Here is a 22388-nt window from a genome sequence, read left to right on the forward strand (position 1 = left end):
AGAAACTAACTTATTACACAAAATTACAACTTTTTAGGATACGTAACTATACAAATTTCAAAATCATTTAGCAACAAAATAAATTTTTTCGTAAAACCAAACCAACTTTGCCGAGTTTATTTTGATCATTATTTAGGATTATCCCTCAGACTGAAGTTAAAGAACAACGGTTTAAATTATCATTGGAAAAGTCGGCGAGCTGCGCTGCGCGGGTGTTGGCGTTGGCGCTGGCGCCCTCTGCGTCGGTGCGAGTGCAGTGGCTGCGAGCCGGAGTCAGTCGGTTTCGGCGCCGGCCGCGAGATTCACTCACTCGACTCGACTCGACTCTAGCAGCGGCGGCGGGCGGAGCGAAGCAGTGGGATCCCCCTCGCGCCTACCGCACGGAACACTCTCACAGTCAGTCCGCAAGAGGCAGGCCGCGAGAGCGAACGTGCACGCCACCGTACTCGGCAGACGACACGCTCGCCGCGAGGCCCTCTTTCGTCGCCGTTGTGTCCGGTGTCGTGCCCTCCGTTGGACCCTGCGTGCCATGTGGTTCGTCGACAGATAGACCCCGAACTGCCAGTGTCCCGCTGCCGAATTCGTTCTCGTTGCTCACTTCAGTCCGAGAGGCGAGAAGCATGTGGCCGGTGTTGTTGCTGCTACACTTAATGTGCGCCGCCGAGGCCAGACATTTCACCAAGCAGTGGTCGGTGCACGTCCGCGACGGAGATGCCGTCGCCGCCGACGCGATCGCCCAAAAGCACGGATTCGTCAACAGAGGAAAGGTCAGTACCGAGCCAATAATAGTATTAAAGTTCACCAATGGGTTGTGTTGATCTAACGCAATGAGCGGGCAAAGTCCATGTTGGATAAAATCCCAATGGACCAAAGTTTAGTGCCGCGCTGATAACAACGATAATGTTTGCAGCCTCTTTATTTATTTATTAAACTGTTCTGAACAAAATTTCCGCCCGAGTGACAATCTCGCAGCGTAATCACCGGTTTAAGCGATGATCTCAGCAGGGGCCGATCGTGCACACCCACACGTGCGCCTCCTGAGGCGCCGATTGCGCGAAATTCGACCTTTCATTAATGACCCGCGGCCGATTTCGAGAGTGCAAAAATCCCATCTTACAATAGAGGGCCAGCTGATGTAACGTGTGAGTCGTCATCAGCGCGACCAATGCCCTGAGGCTGGCGCGGCGTTGCCACGCTTCCCCTCACGGCCCTGACGGCCAACCTTTTCTTCCCCTCCTCGTCGTCGGCCACGCACGCTTGGTGCTGCCGTGTCTCCGCTCGCCGCTGGTGCACATTCTCGTTAGCAGCGCTTTTATTGCCGCCGAGCGGTCGTTTTATTCCTTCCTCCGCGCAACCAGGGTCGTTTCCCGCCGGTCGAGGTGAAAGGTGGGCGACATTGGAGCACTTTGAGACTGATTTTGAGATCGACCAACGCCCCTGTAATGCTCTCCGTGCCGACAATAGGCCACTAACCGTGCAGCCTGCCAAGTGGAGCGTGGACAGAAGCGTACTTTTGCTTTCCGCCGGGCCCGCTCGAATAATTCAAAACAATTGTTATCTAATTTTAGCCTTAGTGAAGGCGACTCTTTCGGGGAATGCCTTCAAGACCATAGTTAAATGTAAAAAGGCGACGTGATGTCGAAAGCAAAGCTGATTGTCGAATAGGGCGTTTCAGTGACTCAGAAGTGACGAGGAGCACTTTTGAAATGTTTTGTTCCCGATACAAGATAATAGACACTACCCGATTTGAAAAGGAAATGCTTCAATTTTTACGAAATCGATATTTTATGTGTTTCAGTGTTTTATTATATTTTCCTTTTGCGCCTCATTTGTTCATTGTCATTGTCCAGCTCTATAAAAATGATGCACGTGATGAGCGGAATGACTGGCAGTCTATTTATTTTTCCGTTCCTCTATTTCTTTTCCGGGGCACTGTCCTGTGGTGCTTTGCTCTTACAGCAACGGCAGCGACACTGGAAGGAAACAAGACCCGTGTCGCTTTTGCTCGCTTCCATTACCATCGGGACGGGCGAGCAGAATGAAAAATCGCGTTCAGCAGCGAAGAAGGGCAGTGGCGCGCTGACTTTTTTATTTTTCGGAAAATAAACACACCAGCCGAGGGCGACGGCAGCGGTTAATGGTCATTTGAAAAGCGGCCGTAAATAATCAGGCCGCGAGTTCGCCGCTCTTCATTTTTCCTTTCGCTAATTTTCCTCTGTGGGAGTAATTAATTAAGCTGACTGACGAGCTCGGGAAAATGTACAACGAGAGCGTTCCTCTTGAATTGAGACTGATTATTTTTTCACTGCTTGCGCTGATGCAGGCGGAAATTGAGTGTGGAATTTATTCACTACGTCATCATTGATGCAATTTTTCCTGTTGAAAGAATTACCCGTTTTATTTCATCAAATTAAGTAATTGACTTGTTTTTACACCATAAACATTTCAAAACGATTTTTTTTACAAATTAATCAATTAAAAACAAAATTGTAAGGGAGAGAGCTATAAAAGTAAAGCTAATGTCTTTGTACCGTGTCCAGCAATGAAATCACGCCCCTCCGGTTTTTGCCTCTTGCGTCGACGCCGGCGGTTTCGAGCGGACAGGCAAATTATCAGGGTCTGAATAATTAATTTGGACGACGCAAGACACTGCATTAATTACGGCGAGGGAAAAATGCCGCCGCGAACAAAGCACGGGGGAGGAAGAGAATGGAAGCGAGCCCAGTCCTTTTCCTTTGTGTCGCGCCGCGCCGCGCAAAAAGAGAATTGGAACGAGAACGAGAAAAGGCGCAAGCCGACGGACAGAAAACAACGCAGCGGCTAGTTTTGCGCTCCTTGGATTTCGGCAAATGGAACGAGGCCTTGAATTGAGAAGCACTGATTAAATGCGACTGTTAGAAAAGTGTCTGATTCTGTTTTCGTGATTATTCCTGTTGACGGAACTGCTGTCGCGTTTGTTTGACTGCGCTGACAGCTTCTACTGGATTGCTTTTTGTTCCTTAAGATTGCGAAAGTCTTGCTTTCCGAAGGATAGAAAACTTGGGAAAAAGGTTTCAACAATCTGGCTTTAACTTTTGCCTATAAATCTGCTAAATAAAATTAATTTTAAAACATTTTATCTCGCTAAAACCTTCACATATTTTAGAGTTAGAGCATTAATTTATTAATGTAAATGTGAATAATTTTTTGTTCATTTCATTTTTATTTGCTTGCTATTTTTACTATCAGATTTATTATTTTGCTCCGTAAGAATTTGAAATTATTTAAAGAATAAAAAAATCCAAACCGTTTGATTCATTAATTACAATGTGTTAACATTACAATTTATATTTTGGCAAGGTAAAACAGTCATTCAATTATTTATTAATTATTATTGATTGAGGAAAATATTATCAAATTGAAATATTTGTGGCTTCTTACTTAACAGCATTGGGTCATGCTGTTTCCTAAATCAAGTGCTAATGTAGTGAGAAACAGAAAATACACGCACATAATCCAGCCAAATTAATGAAGACTTTCGTCCACGCACTCATTTATGCGGGCAAGCGTTTTCATTGAAATTCCCCTCTCATTGCGCCAATGGATGCCGACGAGGATTTTTGAATGGAATTTGCAATTCTAATTTTTACTCTCGTGATTAAATTCGCTGCTAGCCAGATGGCTGCGAGATGCGCAAATTCGGCCGCAGAGACGCGCGCTGACTGGATTTGGTAATATGGCAAAAAAAGAGCAGGACGAGATCGCTATCGCGTCGAGAAATTCACTGCGACGGCTTTATTTTTATTCCGAGACTGCGTCGCTGAACAGAAACGCCGTAAATCTTGCTAATCTGACACGGAGAAAGTCCTTTTGCGGCTCTGTAATCATATCTCTGTCGGTGCAGAGCGCCGCGGCGACTAACAAAAATTAATTCGTCGTATTCTCATGCTCCAAAAGCTTAAGTTTTTAATATTCGAAAAGAACAAATTTGTCTCATTTTTAATATGGTCTTTTCTGCAAAGGAATTAAAACAGACAACTCGAAGGAAATTACAAGAAATTAAAAATTAAAGCTCTACGCTTCGTGGAATTGACTAACGATGAGTGGCCAATAGTGAAATTTATCACGTTTTCATACAAATGCAGCTCGCTGTTTCAGACCTGTAGGCCTCTTCAGCAGTATTTGTCCTTTGTCCTTGAAAAAACAAATTGATACCATAAGTTGTTGATAATTCCTAACCAATGACCGCTAAAAAATGCTCATATATCTGAGCACAAATGAAATGAGCGCACGAGTAACGAAACTTTTCAACCCAGCCACTCATCCTATCTGTGATTTAATAAAATTCCACGCTGAGTGGAGTCATATATTGCTTTATGATCAAAATCGCATGCTAATAAATATTATATGAGTTTGAGATTCAAGGAAAATAAATTTTTTGCAATATAGTTCTTCCCTTTTCTTATTTTCACAATTGAATTGTTTTCTTACATCAGTGAGTTGGAAATGCAAATATATGGTTGCTACACACGTACAGATGAGGCGATTCTCTTTTTTTTCCCGACGTGTGTTCCAGATAGAAAAATACGTGTATACTCCGATCGTCCAATGCATCGGAATGCTGTTCCGCCGGAATAATCACATTCCCAGATGAGATTTGTGCTTTGCAGCAAGCACTCTGCAACGATCTCATTGATGATTCAAAAGGAGAAAAATGAGAATAACGAAGCCGAAGCAAGAAAATGTTGAAATTAGTACTTATTATCAGGATAATAGTCACTTATAAATTTCTTTTAATGATTGCAAATTACTATAATCACCTCTTGCTTACAACACGCGGAAACAAAATTCTACGAGTCGTGATTCATTAGGATGAAAATCGATGGGGAATGCGATAAGGGTGTTGCAAAAATAGCTGCCTTTGTTTGAAAAACACACAGGCGCCACCGCCGGTGCGTAAGAGACACAAAGGGGCGGATTTCGCAAGTGGCCCGACGAAGCGAACTGAACGGAGACAGAAAGATGCAAATGGAATATACTCACGTCAATTTAATTCAGCCAGCAATGAATGTCGAGTGGAAGGAACGCAGATTTGTGTTGTGTGCGCCCATATTTACATTCATAAGCAGCAGCGGCGGAGGCGCATACGCGGGCGCTCGCGCGCGCGCGCGAAAGGCGCGTTTGAAAGGTTTTTCAAGTGCTACATTTATCCTCGAGTGCTTCTTCCCGACCGACTAAGGCAAAAAAGTACATAGCCTCGCGGCACAAAGAGCAGGATGCCGGTGCGCGCTCATCTCTCCTTGCTAAGCAAGCTAGCGCCGGCCGGGTAAATGGCCGAAAGACGATCATAAAACTCTCGAGAGTTAAAAAACACAAACACAGGGAGGATGCTGTAAAATTTTTATTGCACCTGATAAAGCGGATAAATATGTGTAACTATTTATACTGTTGATCTCGCGTACACACACACTCTCTCTCTCTGGCGGGCCCGAGGTGGATCAAGGGGTTTACTGCCCCCTTAATACTTCGTCCAACGATGGATAAACGCCGATTTTATGGACTCGAGTGGCCAGCATAAGAATTTTCCCTGCCTATGTAAACATGTACCGAAATGGCGTGATGGATTGTAAATTACACAAACTATTAAACATTTCATTTTATTATTTGCAAAAGTAAATGCTTTTGGAGCTAGTGTGGGAGTTTGGCGTGAGTTATCTTCAAGCCATAACTGGCGAACCTTAATCTTTATCTCGAATTTAAAAATTAGACCAAAGTTATTCCAGTTTTAACGAAGTTCATTTACAACATATTATCTTACCTCCTGAATCTAATTTTTAACTGAATGAAAACTTTTAAATAAAAAAATGACAAATCATTTCGTAAACATTACGGTTATTTTTTGAGCCCCCTCGCCAAGGTCTCAAGTGGTGAAAAACCGTTATTGTTTTGTTCTTGTCTTGAGAAGGGAAATAATCACGCACGTTCTGGACAGCAGCTGCATCGCTTCCTCTGGCCTCATCAGCAGTTCAAAATCCACATGTCCACAGAATGAACTGGATTACCGGCTGTTGAAAACAATCGACTGTTGTAATGTAAACACATTACAACGCGGGTGGGATATTCTGCTTTTCATTGCCTGGAAATTTGAATGTACCTCAATGGAAGTCGCTACTCGATCAAAAAAGATTTTGCGGCAATATTTCATGCAGTATATTCCCAAAAGAGGGTTTAACAGCGCCCACAACAATCGGTGTTTTCAGAAAATGGAGTAAAAGCAAAAAATCCCCTTCCAGACAAAATGAGTTTGAGACCCGTTTTCGTTTTATTCGGAGAGGGAGAAGGAAAAGTCCTAAATTCTGGGCCAGCGTAATGGGACTATTTTCCCCAATCCTAATAATATGCGCATCGCATCGTAAAAAAAATTGGTCGCGCTGCGAAGAATGGCACACTCTGTATGTATATGTGTATGGAGGAGGTCCGGCGGTCCGGCTTTTCTTTCGCCAAAGGAGCGGACGGCCATCTCGTTGACAATTTTTACGACGCTGCTAGCGCTCGGCAAAAAAGCTTCTTTTATGTCCGAGAGCCGACAATTTTATTCGGCTTTATCGCACGAGCCAACTCTGCGTACCACGGCCCAAGACTTGATGATTTTCAGCACTAGAATTAGCTGCGTCCGCGTGCAGCGACGGTGTTTGAACTGGGGCTGCGGTTCTCGATCGTTTTCGAACTTGTGAACAGCTCCAGGGCGATTTTCCCCTCGAGTTTCCAATGAGTCGCTTAATAGGGCGAATTTTCGCTTTGCAGAGGTCGTTCGTCTTTGATCAAAGTCTATTCTTGTAACTTTGTAATTTCTGTCGCGAAATTAACAATGTTGGGGATAAAAGACGAGAGAATTTTTTGTTCCATTCAGTATAGTGCTTTAAATAGGGATGAAATAGGTTTTAGAAGACGTTCAAGACACACTTGAAGCCATCTGAAGTAGTTTAAATCACCTATCAGACGTGATGGAGAACCTAAATGACATTTTGTTGGTAAGAAATTGTATTTTAACCTCTCAATATTCTCGACAAATATTGATGTCTTGTCAGTCTTGTTGCTTTCAATTCAGGCAAGTGAAAATTGTTAAATAATTAGAAAGGGCTATAATTATAAAACGTAAATTTTTTCCAACAACTGTAAAAAGATTAAAATGTTCTGTCGAAACATTCTGCCAATACAATTCAAATCTTTGTAATGAATGCCTATTAAGGATTTTTCCGTTCCACAATCTACGTAAAAAAGACAACCGTGAATGTCATTTTTTAGTCTTTGATCCACGTTTCCGCTTAATTTTCTTTTTGTGTGTAAATTAAGTACAAATTCTATGAGTGACGTTTCCTTAAAAAAAGATGCATGTCTCAACACACAGCTATCTACGTCTTGTGTTCGCTCCATGAAGTGGATCAATCATGAGGCGGTCAGCATCTCAACGGCAGACTCCATAGTCGTTAATTAATTTAGGTGGTTGCAAACTCGTGGCTAATGAGATGAGTTTACGGCGCAGTAGAAATAATTTAATTCAAGCGTAATAGGATTAAGAACAAAACCGACGAGCAGCAGCGTTTAGAGCGCTAATCTGAGTGTGTTTCAAGTATGATGATGCTATTTTACCTCTGGCTGACTGCTGGACACGCTCTCGCAGCTCCGCCGACAAATTCAATTTTCGCTACTGCATGGCTGGGCGGAAGCGGGGTGGTGGAATTTTGGTTCAAAAACCACCTCCATGTTAACGGGTGAGACGGCACTTTCTGTATAATTTATATTGAGTGTGAATATTCATTTCGGAAGGTCATAGAGCAAAATCATTGAATTTGCATTGAAATTTAACTTCATCATCATCATTATAATCTAGATTGTTAGAAATACATTATTCTGAAATTGAAAATTTGCGTATACTAGAGTTTCAAATCCACCAATTAAGATGCTGTCAAATTTATCTAAAAAATTTAATTTATTATTTTGTTTTAAAGTGGAGCTTACAGGCCAAGAATTAGGCACATTGTTCATTGTTGTCAATAGCAAGTAGTGGTTCATTGAGTCCATTGTTTGTGGAATTTAGAAATTTATTCAAATTTAGACGTGAGGATGTATCCAATGCTCATTTATTATAAAAACAATGGTGCTCATGTCGTAATAATTTTTTTGTTTTTAAAAATATTTAACTCTTATTAAATGATCATCCAAAATTGTATTTTTTATAACCTTAAGTTAGTTTGTTTACTGATGGCAAGACTGCACTATTCATAATTTTTCAGAAAAAATAAGTTGAACTCAAACAGTCAAATTATATCTTTGGCATTTTTCCATAATCGGATTACGAGCTTCGGTGATCACAGAACTACTGCGTCCTTGACCCTGTATTAAGAGCACGTACCGGTTCGTAATAATTTGCAAAAGAGAGAGAAAATAAAAGAGAAAGGTGCAAATTTCCTGGATATGTGTGTGTGGGTGTTTTTATTCATCTCTTGGTTACATCGCAGCTGCGCGGAAAGTTTGCACGTAAACATCGCTTATTTGTTACAGGTGAGCGATTACAACAGGTGACTTTCACTGAATCACGCTTATCGTGGCGTCTAGCCGTGACGATCTGAGATTGAGCGATTTGTTACACTGATTGTACATCCGGGGTCGGGAATAATTGCCTGCGCCTCCTCCCCCTGGTCACTGGGCCGCGGATATACATATACGCGCAGCACAATCATAATGCTGTGGATTAACGCGCGTCACTGACTTTTTCCCCTTGTCGAACGAGCGAAGCAAAAGAGGCCGCTGACAAACACACACGCACGCAGTGCTCAGCGCCGGATTTTTCCGAGCGAAAATTAATGCGCGCCGCGCTCATTTCGCTGCCAGGCAAGCCTGCTTGCGCAATTCCAGACGGAGCGAAAATTTTTCCGGGCCGCGCGAAAAAATAAATTAAGTTAGAGTGTAATTTTACAAAGACGAGCAGCGAACGAGAAGGAAGAAGCGAGTGAAAAATGTGCTAAAGCGGCCACTTTGTTCCGTGCTGGAAAAGCAGGAAAGTGCCGCGAACTGCTGACGTGTGTGTGTATGGCACGCAGTGTTCCGTATTCTAAATTACCGACCGAGATGACACTAACAAGCGGTTGCTGAGGATGTGAAATTGTGTTCCGTGGCTGATTTTGACAATTTTAGTGGTCTGCTCAAGTTTTTGTGGCTAATGTGGGTTTAATAAGGAAAATCCGTATCACCTGCATGCCTGCATGGTCCTCTTACAATTAGAAGTGGGTCAACGTTTCGGTCCAAGCCAACATTTGCTATTATAAACCAAAATTTAGGTATTTTAAGCTAAATGAAAATCATATTTTTTTTCGCCTGAATGGGAGGAAAATTCGAGGAGATCCTTGGAACACGAAACAACAAAATCTGCCTTAAAATAATGGTGAAAATTGGAATTTGATGTTGTTCCTGAGTCCTGATTTAATACAAAATAGAGCAATTTTTTGCTGGGCTAAACAAAAGCCATAGTACTCTAATCTACTCACTACAAACAACACTGAAAACCCCTATTTAATTTCTATTTCTTATTCAAATGGCACGTTAGACAGTTGGAAATATTTTCATAATTTTTTCTTTGTAAAAAGCACAAATTTATTCAGTTTCAGTTGCTGGGTATAATAACAGGGCTTCCAAAATTTGGCCGGTAGGCTGGGTCCTCTTCCAATAGGTTTTTTTAATACAATTGTCTTGTAATGGCATATCTTATATTCAAAACTGAAAAAATCACGATGATAATATAATAAATGTTTTCTTATTATCAAAAGAAAAATAAATGCTGAAAAGTAATACGAAACTTTCGGCTTATTAAAAGTTTTTACCACTCGTTGTTGCGAGTTTTCCAGCAATTTGACCCAGCTCGTTATCTCCAGGCTGGAAACTAAATCTCGCACACTTTTTTCCCTTCTCCTCGGAAACAAAACATAATCCAGTTCGACTATAGTGAAGATACCGAGTTTACGATACGCGCCACTTGCAGCACGACGGACTAGACGCTTTAGTATTTGTTTGTGTAGACGCTGCGGCTGCCGGGCTGGGCTGGGCCGGCCCGGCCCGTCGTGCCGCTTGTACACAATATTTTTGCTTGCCTCCGCCGAAATTTACGGCGCGGCAATTAATTATCCTTCGTTGGCCCACTCATCCCGCCGGCCGGCGAGCACATGTTGCGCACGGCTTGGATAAAATAAGTTGTGGTGCTGAAGCAAAACCGAGAGAGAAAGAAAAAAAAAATGAAGGGCGATTGTGTTTTTTGTACGTCTTTGGTTTAACGCTTGTAGGGAAAACTAGGCCATGGAAGATTTATTAGAAAATAAACTACTCTGTTTAATTGAACCTGACTTGTGTCCTTTTTAGTACTCCGATAAGGGGAAAACAAAATGTTTTTAAACCAATCATCCAGAGCAAATCTTATTAGTTTAAGGGGAAAATTGGTTCATTTCAGTGAAGATTTTGACTGCTGAAGCCCCTTATGGTCAGTGTCATATTTTTATTTAAATTATTACCTCTCAAATGTACAAAATATTTTTCTATTCGGTTTATATTTTATATAAATAAGTAATTGGCAATTTTGGAGGAGCTGGATTCCGTGCAGGTCCACTCTCCAGATGAAATTTTCGAGATGAGCAGTCTCATTCGCATTAGATTTGGTAGTGCCGGAGAGGTCATCCCCGTCCGCGATTATCTCGTCGTCTGCGCGCGCCGGAGCATGCGCCCCACGCCGGCCTGGTGTGTGCAAAATACAAATGGTGTAATTAAATATTCTCCTTGAAGAGATAAGAAAACGTTAAAGCGGCCTTTCATTATGCTGATGGCCGAGGCAGCCGCCGCCGGCCTCGATTCACTCGCAGCTGAGGGGGCTTAAAAACGCGGATTTCCTCGCGGAATTGGCGGCTGCGTTAAGATGCTTGTTCCAGATAATCTGCCCGAATCCTTTTCCCTTCTCGGCAGCGGTGGAAAATTGCGTTTTTCCGGGCCAGATTATATATAAGATGCAGCAGCAGCAGCAGGCGGCCGACTGGCCCCGGACGCAATGGCGACTGGCGGGCGTTTCGACACACGCGAGGGGAGCTGCCTGACTGAGTGAGAAGGACACACATTCGTTTTGAGCACCGACATTCGCGTTGAATAGCGAATGAAAGGAAATCTTTTCGGAAAGTGTCTGGAAGGAAGTGCATTTCAGGCGGTCCGGGAAGGGATTTAGAACGTGCTTTTCGGGGAAAATCCAACCGATGCAATATTCGTAGGAAATTGAAAATATATTCTAGCAAGGGGAGGATCGAGATAGATAACAAAACTAAATTAAAACTAAAATTTCCTTTTTCTATGCAGGTTTATGTTTAATTTAAACCCCCTGCTGTTGTGGGCTTCATGCAAATTCTAATTAATTAAAATCACTGTTATTATTTAATTCATTTGTTTCGTACAATTTCCAGAATTGAAAGTGAGTTAGAAGATTTGGCTGAACGTAGCAATGTAGTGAATAATTTGAAGTGTGGCCGATTTAAATTATATATGCTTACTTATCAAAACGATCCCATTTATAATACAGGCACGCGCTAGCCATAACAGTGGTTGACCAACTTGGCTGCTAAAAAACTCACTGAAGCATTTTCAGTGAAAAAATAAATAAATAAAAAAGTAGAATTTCTCATGCATGACGATTATTCGCAATGCTTCAGCTAAAAGTGAAGAAACATAAAAACTATATGCAACTGAGAGTGCAAAACCGCCTGTTTTACTTCCATTGTAGCTTCCACCCTATGCTTATACCTTGGCTGTAGTACAGGGAGTTTGCACAGACAAGATGAAACTGTATCCTCCTGTGCAAATTGCAGAGCACTGCGTTGTACTTGGATCAATTATTCAGGAAGCGAAATCCGGCCCATTATTTCTGCAAACATGGAGCTGCGCTCGGTGCCACTAATCTGCATGAAAATAACACTCGGGGTTTCTTATTGTGAAAGCCGTCGGTTGGCCAAGGAATAAGAAGACGCGGTGAATAAAATATGAGGTCGAGCCAATTCATCAGGCTGCAGCAGCGAGTTAATTTGCGCTAACTAAACAAATTACACCGCCGGCGGAGGGAATAGTCCATCCCATTCGCGTATTCCTCGTTCGTCGTGAGCGCAGAAGCTATTAACGTGTGTAATGCGGATAATTAAACAAGGGCGAAAATTAGCCGTTTGTAATGAAAATTCGTCTTCCGACCTCTCGAAGTTGGCTGCTTCCCTCTCTCGTCAGCCCCTTTTGTGCTCGTGCTGCCATAATTAGCCCCGCGCGCTTTCATAATTTGCACCCGGCAAAAATTATTCAAATTACTGTAGCGAGAAACGTGCACGCCGCGCCGGACAGGGGGAGAGAGGCTCGTTTTGTCGGAACGTGCTGGAAAAATCGCTGCGAAACGCGGGTGAAGTTGAAATTATTTTTAATTCTTAATATGATTCGCAAACTAGAATTTCAATTTGCCAGATATCTTATTTTCAAAGCATGTTTTAGAGTATAATTTCAAAGGCTGTCGATTCCAAGGGTGTTCTTGCGTTGGCTATGGGCCAAATAACTTAAGTTATAATTCATCTGGGAAATATTTAAGGCAACGGCGTCAATTAAACGTAAATACTTACAGCTTTTAACCCCCCATTTTTACATTCTTCAGTAATTTAGTGTCATTATTTAGCATTTGATCTTGTAAGCGTTTATTTAATTTAAAAGCTAAATGCGCAGAAACTGTTAAATATCCATAATTAAATTTCATTATTATTTAATGACATCTGCACGCAGTGGCTATTTGGAGACTTCAAATTAAAGAGTGAATGATAAGCCCACCGCCTAGGAGGAAAAATATGTTAAAATATGTTGTTGCTGCCAAAAACGCTCCTCATTTTAAATTACGAAAACAAAGAAAAATAAAGATTTCCACATAAATGAAGTCAGGTTGTAAATTTACGGAAAAGTAAAAACCAGGTGAAGATTTTATCAATTTTTATATTTCAATAAAAATAATTGATATTAATTTACTTTTTACAAGTATACGTATTTTGTCCACACTTATATTGGATGGAAAAAACTCACCTAAAAGTTTCAACCATGTCACGCTCAAAATCGTGATATGTGTAACCCCACGAGATGACTCTTGCTTTCTGGTTCATTACCCGCGGCCACATGACACAAAAACCCTATGGTTGGGGGAAAGACGAAAAAGCAGCTTTCAGCCGGATTCGCGCGACCGACGTTCATTTCCAAATTAGACAGCCAGTTGTCGAGTGCGTGCGCCGGGTGGGTGGCCGCTTCACGCGCGCAGTTCGGCTGCTTTTTCATTACAAGTGATGCGAAAGATGTGTCTTTTCCACGGCTTGATGGATGCCCATGAAAAAGCTCTCGGCAAATTGCGTTGCTGCGTCGGCGGCAGCACAATTGGATAATTGGCGTCTGCCAGACAAGAATTCCGCTCTGCCTCCGTTTGTTTTTCGCAGCGCGTTGAAAAAATCCCGAGATGCGTGTCCGGTAATTGGATATAAAGGCGAAATAGAAAAGAGCTTCGCTTCGGATTAGCACTATTTTTACATTCATCTGATAATTTAACATATCCCAGAGAGAGAGAGAGAGAGAGAGAGAGAGAGAGAGAGAGCTAACATTTTTTCAGCTTTTCATATTTTCATTCGTTATCGCTTTAGTGAATTCAACCGAAGCATTCCGGCTGGAAAACTCTTTGAAAGCGGGCAGATGTAATCCTCTCTGATTACAGACCGAAATTTGCTGTGAGCAAACATATTAACAAGAACCAGCCCAAATGTATATTACTTGTTGAACCGGCGATGCAAGAGAAAGAAGTAATAATAATTATTACTTGGGGTGGAGTATGGAAAGGAAGCTACTGCATCGATCTTTATTAAAAATATTTCGGCCTTGCGCTGCTTTTTAATAAGCGTTTCTACTGCATAAACTCGGCGGGCAGAGATATAGTTTCTCCTTTTTAATAACTTCCAACGGCTGTTTAATAAACGTTGAGCAAAGGGGCGCAGCTCCGTCTGTTCTCTTTTAGAAATAAAATAAATACTGTGTTTACTACGCCATTGACGCCATTGCAAGTCTCTGCATTCGTGCAGGATGATGCTCTATTATTATCTGCTCTGCAGCGGATTTCTGCACGTCGTTTCTGATAATGCTGTGGAAGAAAAATCGGGCAGCGCCGGATGTTGCTACTGATATGATTTATTTGCTCAAACGCTGGAGGGGAATCGGCGAAGGCTTGCACAAATGAAATTTCTATAAAACATGAAATTTCAATTGTTTGGCAAGTAATTTCTCCTGCACCAACCCAAAAAAATGAGGCTGAAGCCTTCAAAAATCAATTCTTGATTATTCTAAATCTAAAAATAATTTAGCTGATGCCATTTCAAAAGGATATTATTCATTTCTTTCTTGCACGAATCCTACAATGTTCCCGCTTTACAACATTCACCAAACACAAAATTCAGTACCAAACAATTTGCATATAAAACAAATCAACATTTGTTTGAGCTCTTTCCCTTCCAGCAGAGAGCGAAAATTTTGGCAAATAGCGAACCCAATGGATAAACACATGTACCATTCGATCCATTAATCTGTTTTATTTTGCAATAACCGCGTTATAAAAAAATCGTGATTAAAAATCAGAAAATCAACAATCCGCAGTTTTCGCTTCATTAGGGGGCTTACTAGTTTTTGCTTGTTCAATTTATTCCGAATACCGATCCTTTTTTGTGTAGTCAAATCGGATTCATCACAGAGCGTAAATCCGCTCCAATTTTTTACATTTCGATCCAGCGTCCCCGGTGGTCACGAAATCACAGGTTGTTTGCCTGATCGGCTGGCTACTTAAAAATGCACGTCGCGTGGTAATCAATACAGGCGACCTGAACGAATCAACGGAACGTGAACTGCGTGCGATTTCCTCCCGCCTTTTTCCACTTTAATTCGATATGTGGGCAGTCAGTCAGAACGTTTTGGATGACCGGGCTGGCAGCACGCGAAAATTGTGTAATCTGCTCTGGGCTGACGCCGGTGCGAGAGTGGAAAAGCTCTACAGATGGATGGCGGTGAATAAAAGAGAGCGATTGCCGGACAAACAGCGAGCCGCGCGGTGACGTTTGCTCGGTCTCTGTGCACCCCTGGCCTGTCACAGCGAACGCCGATTGTTTGCAAAGTAATTTCAGAACGATCGAGCTATCCGAAACTATATTTTTAGCCCAATGCCATGATGAATATTGCTTTTGGAGATTATTTCAGTTGAGCTGTTCAAAATGTTAAAATACTCATTGATTGAGGTTGGTTCTTCCATACCATGAATGAAAAACGGAATTCTTGCACGTTACTCATTTTATTTCTAACCGAGAGGAACTTTTGAACAAATCCAATGATCGTTTAAAACCGAGTAACACTATGCCAAAACCGATTGTAAAAATTTGAAGCTGCGAAAAATCCTGGGCAGCCGAATATTTCGTATTTATACCGACAGAGGAAATTATCATTTAGGCTATATAGATTTAATAACAGTCGCCAATTAACATGTGCTGAATAATGCGAGCAATTAACGGCTTAGTGAATCAAAATTAAATAAAAAAAAGAAGGGAAATTTTGATAATGTATACCTCAAAATTTTAAATGTAGTGTCGGATCTAATTTATAAAATTTGGTAAGTATTTTATACTATCCCATTTTTGCATTTCTAGCTGAAGTCAAACTTTTTATAAAATACATGTCCAAGTAACTAAATATAATTCGACCATTATTCTAACATTACGCATTTTTCTGTTCTAGGTAAGGACTATGAAGCTAAACGTGAACTATAAAGACCGTTATTAAGAATGAGCCGAATGCCAGGTATGAGGAATATTAAGTTTGCTGCCAATCTCGAATATAATTGGATGGAAACGGAAGTCAACGCCAAAAATCCTGTAAATCAAATTCCGCTCTTGTGTGCAAATCAGGACTAATTTATCACACACCATGTGTGCTGAAAATCAAGTCGACTCGAGTTAAACACCGTGCAGAAGTAAGACTCAGCCGGCTGGTGAAAATGTGTGCGAGGACTGAAAGCCGGAGGAAAGGGAAAATCAGCCAGCAGAGCATGTGTGTGTGGATGTGTTTGAGCTTTTGAAATACGAGCGAGTGAGTTTAGTGTGAGTGTGTGTGTGCGCGGATATAAAGTGCTGTTGGGAAAAATATTAAGTCCCAGCAGTGAATCTGAAGCGCTTTTGAATCTGCCGACCCGCGCGCGCAAAAGAATTCCGTTTATGAATCGTTTTCTCTCTCTCTCTCTCTCTAGGCCGCCAGCGCGCTCGTTTTGCCGTGCGTGTTTATTTATTTACCTCTAACGTGGCGGAAAAAGATGCGATATAAATTTCGCCTGCACGAGCAGCAGTGGCTGCTGGTTGCCGAAAGTCAACAGACTGATTTGAATTTCGCCAACAAAAGCACTCTCGGCTGCTCCGTTCCTTCTTTCCGTCTCTCTGCCTTTGATGCCATTGTCGAGCGCAACCTTATTCAGGGTCGCCACGTCTGTGCATGCATTCTCGAGCTTGCAGTCACCGCTTTGAAAGCGAAACTTTTCCAACCTTGCCTGCCAGGATCTTATTTGCCGACTCCATTGCTGGATTTTATGCACCTCATCGCATCCGTATTGAATGAAACTCTGAAGGCATGTTATACGATCTTTGCAGAATGAATCAAAAAATCTCGACATCAAACTGCCATTAGAGTGGCGTTTTTAGATTTTTTTTTGTTTTACCCAGGCTTCCACACCAGAGTTTTTGCGGTAACATAAAGAATATGGTAGAAGATATTCTAAAACACTTGTTGGTACAGTATTAAACATGACCATTAAGGGTTGTAGCAGAATTATAGTTTTCGCACTTTTCTACGCAGGCCTATATAGTTTCCCAGCTCCCTGCCTATCCACCATAAACTAACACGAATGTGAAGGATCTTCACGGTTCACTATAATCGGGGTTTTGTAGACTCAACAATCAGGAATTTTAGTTGGCCGACAATTTCTTTTTCCAAGTTCTATAGCAAAAAATAAGAGTTTAAAATAAAGACAAATTTTTCCTTGATATAAAATATTCTGAACCGTATAATAAAAAGACTGATGAAAAATCACTAGAGATTTCTGACAAAATTATGGCAGTAGTTTGTTTTCTTTTAACAATTTTTCAACATTTTTTTTATCTCAAATTTAACATTTTTCATTGTTTTAATAGCAAATTTTAGAAGGGCTTGTTAATCTAAATTTTGGTACGCTAGCTAGACTACCGGATAAATCATTGCAGGAGGATGTATATTTTAATTTTGACTTAAATTTGTTTCTAATCAACAACATGAACGATTAAATTGGATAACGATCCCCGCATAAAAAAATATAACCCAGGAATATCCGGAATAATCTTAGATTAATCAAAATTTACCCGAAAAAATTAATCCGAAAAAATGATCCTGGATTAATCCTGTATTAATTGAGATTAATCTATGAATGTTTAAGATCAATCTAGAGATTAATCTAAAAAAATATTCTCAGATTATTCTTTAGATCATTCTGAGATTAATCTAAAGAAATAATTTTTGGAATTTTCTTAGAATGAATCCAGATTAACCTTAAAATGTTTTAAAGTCAATCTAGAGATTAATTTACAAGAATATCCCTAGAATAATCCCAAAGGGGCAATTTGAATATAGTTAATAGAATATCCCCAGATTATTCTATGGATCATTCTGAGATTAATCCAAAAATATTTTTTTAATGTTCCAAGAATATTCTTTAAAAAACCCTAAAAGAGAATAACTTCGATATTTTTCTTAAAATTAAAAACAAAATTAAATATGAAACATAATTTAATCAAGAAAATTAACTGCCATATTGTTAAATAATATGAATAATATCACAAAAAATATTTTTCTAGGAAATATTTTGTAATTAAGTGGATGGATTATATTTTAATATTAAAACCTAAACCTTTTTCATTATCTGATACAAAATTATGATGCCTTTATTTTTCAAAGAATCTGCCCGGATTAAAAAGGGTAAAAATCATAAATGCGATTGAATAAATTAATTTCTTAACACAAAGAGTCTTATTTAATGCTACCGATAAACGGGCAAATATGAAAATAATGGTCAGAAGGACAAAAAAGGGTTAAAAGGGCGATTTTAGTGTGCGCGTGGTAGCGGCGGCTGCACATGCATGCACGCACTTGCATGGAATGCCTGCTGCTGCTGCCTGCCTCTGTTGTGGAGCGGGGGAGGGGCGACGGGCGGTGGCAGCAGCAAGAGACTTACAAAATCCTGCCTCGCTCTCTTTGTCTAACGCGTCAACGGTCAACCGCCGTTCAAAGTTAAAGTTATTAACGGACGCAGGACGCCGGACGCCGCCAGTAAGGGACAACACGGACGTCCCGCAGACTTGGACGGATGGCCTGGATCTGGCGGTTAACAGGGTAAGTCCCATTTTATAGATTAGCGTCCAAAGAAATTAGAACAGATCGCGCAACTTTGAAATCCAACGGTTTTATTGTAAAATTACACTTTTCGCCGCTACTTATGCAGTTTTCGCCACCAATATTTTGATATGGGATCTTCTCCAGTCCTAAATGTTCTTAATTAGAACCCTATAAATAAGTTTGGGTGGCGGAAACTGTAAATCGGTGATGAAAAATGTAATTTTTCCACGTAAATCGCGGTCGCGTTTTTTGTACGCTTTCGAGAATTTTGATTACACATTACGATTCAATTGGCTTCGCTTGGAAAATGGAAAAATATTATGCATGAACTTGACATACTTCTACCTTCCATTTTCCAAGCACAGCTAATTGAAAAAAGCTTTTATTTATTTTTTTCTATGAGTCGCTCCCTTTTTTTAGCTTCAAGCCGTCCGCAGCTGTTTTGCACGACGGGAAAAGATACAATCGTTTAAGTTCTGCAGTTTGGGCTTCAAGATTGGCGGTGCTGGCATCGAATGAGAGAAAATTTTGTACCTGATATGATTAAAAACAAATAAATTTTAAAAATTTAACTGAATAAGTTTGTTATTATTTAAATAATTCCCAATTATATCGTAGTAATAGAAATAACAGATTTTGAAATATTCTAGGAACAATCTGAGGGTAATTTTAAGAATAATTTGGGGATAATTTTTCTCACAATCTATGTTAACCTTAAAATGATATTAGAATCACCTAAGAACATTCTTAGATTATCCTCAAAGAATAATCCAAAGTTAAGATTTGATACGCTAAATATTAATCCTAGAACAATCCAAAGATTAATCCATAAGTATATTCTGAGAATGTTCTAGGATCATTCTTTAGAGCTTTTTGAAACAAACCCCGGCAGAATAATCCTGGAACATTCTAAGGATATTCTCTTAAATTAATCTACAGATTAATCCAGTATCACGAAAAACCGTATCATAAGTTCATATATAATTAATTTTTTAGATTAATCCTGGGCGAAGTCGGTATATTCTTAGAACATTCTCAGGCGATATTTTTTTATGCGGGGACAGTTAAGTCAATTGAAAATATTTTTTTTGGCTTGAAACTTTGACCATTTTCTAAATATTTTCATGTTTCCGCTAGGAAGATGAACAAAAAATTTAAACTCTTGGTCAAAAACGAAATGGAAATCATCAAATCTAGCTTGTTGCTGTCAGTTTGTGTAAAATGAAAGAATTTAATGAGGTTTGGCTGCGGAACAAAAGAGCGGAAAGAGAATTTAAGTGACAATAAACGTCTGTTACTTTGCACACTAACGAATGAAGGCTGGAGCTAATGATAAATTCATTTTGCTGGATCCCATTTTATACAGAGTTCATGGAAGAGGAAAATTTACATGAAAGGTTCGGAGCACCCATTTCATCAAATAATTTAATACACTCATCCCTCGCTCTCTACAATTATAATTTCACTTCGAGGAAAAAAGGGATGAAAAATCCTTTTGTATAGAGTTGAAACTCAACAGCGCAGCACTGATCAAATCCGAAAGTGCCATTTCAAATAGGAAAATAATCTCGAATTCGAAGGGACGAGGAAAACCACCGGCTCGTGCGTAATGTCCAAAATGCGCGACCAATGAGAAGGGAGCGGCTGTGCGGTGGTCGCACAGTTGTCGGCCTGCCGAGATTTTAATAAAACGTCGGCGTCGTTCGGTCTAATATTTTGCGCGGGCCGGCCTCAAAAACCGCACTCGCACAGGTTCGTCCCATCCGCACGGTTTCATTTTGCGGTTGCGATCAACATGCTCTTCGTCGGCGGCGCACAGTGGTGGCCGCACCTTTGTGCATCGCCCACCCGCCCGCCCGCCCTCCGCTGCAGCCACCCCGGGCCGTATAATCGGCGAACCCTTTTGAACGCAATTAATCCGCCAGAGCGCGGTGGCTGCCGGCAAAGACACAAACATCCACACAGCCTTAATCGCCGCCACAGAGCCCGCTGTACTGCTGCCCAATTAATGCGCACTCGGCCCCGAATAAATTGCTAATGAGATTGTGTGTTTCGGCCGGATTCGGCTAATTTTACCACCGCCACCGCCGCGCTTTATTCCTCGCAGCCTTTCTGTTTCGTTTCTGCAATTGATTGCGGTCGCGATTTGTCCGTGCAAATTTATGCGAGGGCGTGTCCTCGTTGTTCTGATTGGACTCGCTGATTATGCACTTTTTTACTGTGGCAACACGATAAAAAATTAAAAAGGTTCTCAATGTCATTATAAAACGGTCTTGAGGGATTCTTTCAACCATGTAATTTTATTTTTATAAGCTTCTTAAAAGATTTTCAACTAAAAATTTCTAAATAAATATTTCCGTCTACATTTTACGACGCTGCAATTTGTTTCATGCGATTTGAAATTGTCCAAAGACCACATATAAATGTTCTTAAAAAATTAAAATTGTCCGGAATATTGGAGAAAAGTGCGAAGAAAATTACCACCATATTGAACAAAAAAACTAAATTAATTTCACAGGCAGGAAATTTTGCAGAGTTTCTCTAATGTAGATTAGCACTACCTATAATATGTTAAGTCTATTTATTTTTTAGTTCTAAATTCAATATCACTTAGCTAAGCTTTAGAAGCCTCAGGTATCGCGTAAGAATATTTAGGAAACTCACACCTACCTGATCCGCGATGCGAGCAGAAGTAGGATATGGCATGAAGGAGGGAAAAAATTGCACGCATTCAATCTTTAAAAGGCTGATTTTTATTAGCCTTCTAAGCATCACTGACTCGAATTCTAACTGAAGTGTGCTCAACAAGATGATACGTGATACAAAAATTCACTAACTGCTTTGTTTGATTTAATTTTAAATAAAAATTTTTCTACACTCTTTGGACGGTGCCAAAGTTAAGAATAATGCAGATGGTTCATTTTTTTAATAGTTGCATTTTATCAAATTTAAAATTGATTTGAGCTTTACGGGACAGGAAAACACTATAGTTACCAGAAATGATTTTAATCCATAGCACAGACATAAGACTCTCCTGGCTTGTCTCAGAAATCCTTTTCATCGCTGCTTGATCTCGTAAGAGCAATGCATCCTGGCTGCGGCGAGTAAATCAGGATGATCTCGCGCTTCGCGTTTAAAAGCTTCCAAGATGAGTGTTGGCAAATGCAGACGGGCAGATTTTTTCATTTTCCGCACTTTAGAAAAGCTCTAGCTCTCAGCTCTCGGCGGATCGTAAATCGCACGCACACAGTGCTGCAGCGGCCTCTTCAGCTTTATCTGGCCCGACAGCCAGCCTTTTCTAGGACACTCGCGCCCGCTCTAAATGCTGATTTAAACCGCATTAAATTTCATCCGTGCGGTGGTCCACGCACTGGAGAGCGCAAAAAGCAGCCGCCTCGGTACACGAAAAGCTCATTACTTTTTTCCACTGCGCATGAATTTTTATACTTCTTTTTCATGCTGGGGTTCGCGAAGGGCAGAAATTGCCACGCTGCTCCTTTTGCAGTGGCGCAAGTCACCCGCCGACAGACAGGAAGTTCGGAAAAAGCCTTGTTATGTTAGTCAGCCACTCTCTCGGCTGCGCAATTCGTCCTCTCATTCCTTGTCAGGGATGTGAGAAATGGCTTTTAGGAAAATTCCAAGTGCACTTGATTAGAATCCTTGCCTGCATGGAAGTGAGGATACGATGCTTCTACCAATTAAATAATGTATATTTTAAAGATTTTGTCGTTTAACTACAATGAGAAACTAATTTAATTAAGAAGCTTGGTTCAAATACTAAAAAGACAGCCATTGAAGTTTTCAATGTTTCTAAAAATGTAAAATTGGAAGTGGTGCCTGTGAAGAAAAAATACTGCGTGAATGAGGTTGGCAAGTTTAAT

The 22388-nt window shown here is 40.7% G+C and overlaps 1 protein-coding gene and 1 long non-coding RNA gene across 2 annotated transcripts in view; both read left to right on the forward strand.

The window, feature by feature from the left end:
* The first annotated feature begins 310 nt into the window (after positions 1-310).
* The window catches only part of LOC135937785 (furin-like protease 1, isoforms 1/1-X/2), a 226365-nt gene continuing 204287 nt past the window's right edge, over positions 311-22388 (forward strand). The window contains exon 1 of the mRNA XM_065481024.1: positions 311-767. Coding sequence (XP_065337096.1) covers positions 621-767 — 147 coding nt within the window. The 5' untranslated portion in view covers positions 311-620. The remainder of the gene's footprint in view (positions 768-22388) is intronic.
* Positions 17423-19087, forward strand: LOC135936330 (uncharacterized). Its single transcript, XR_010574317.1, has 2 exons — positions 17423-18504; positions 18928-19087. It is a non-coding gene; the product is annotated as an uncharacterized LOC135936330 (long non-coding RNA).

Source organism: Cloeon dipterum, chromosome 2, assembly GCF_949628265.1.
Source record: "Cloeon dipterum chromosome 2, ieCloDipt1.1, whole genome shotgun sequence".
NCBI classification, from domain to species: Eukaryota; Metazoa; Arthropoda; class Insecta; order Ephemeroptera; family Baetidae; genus Cloeon; species Cloeon dipterum.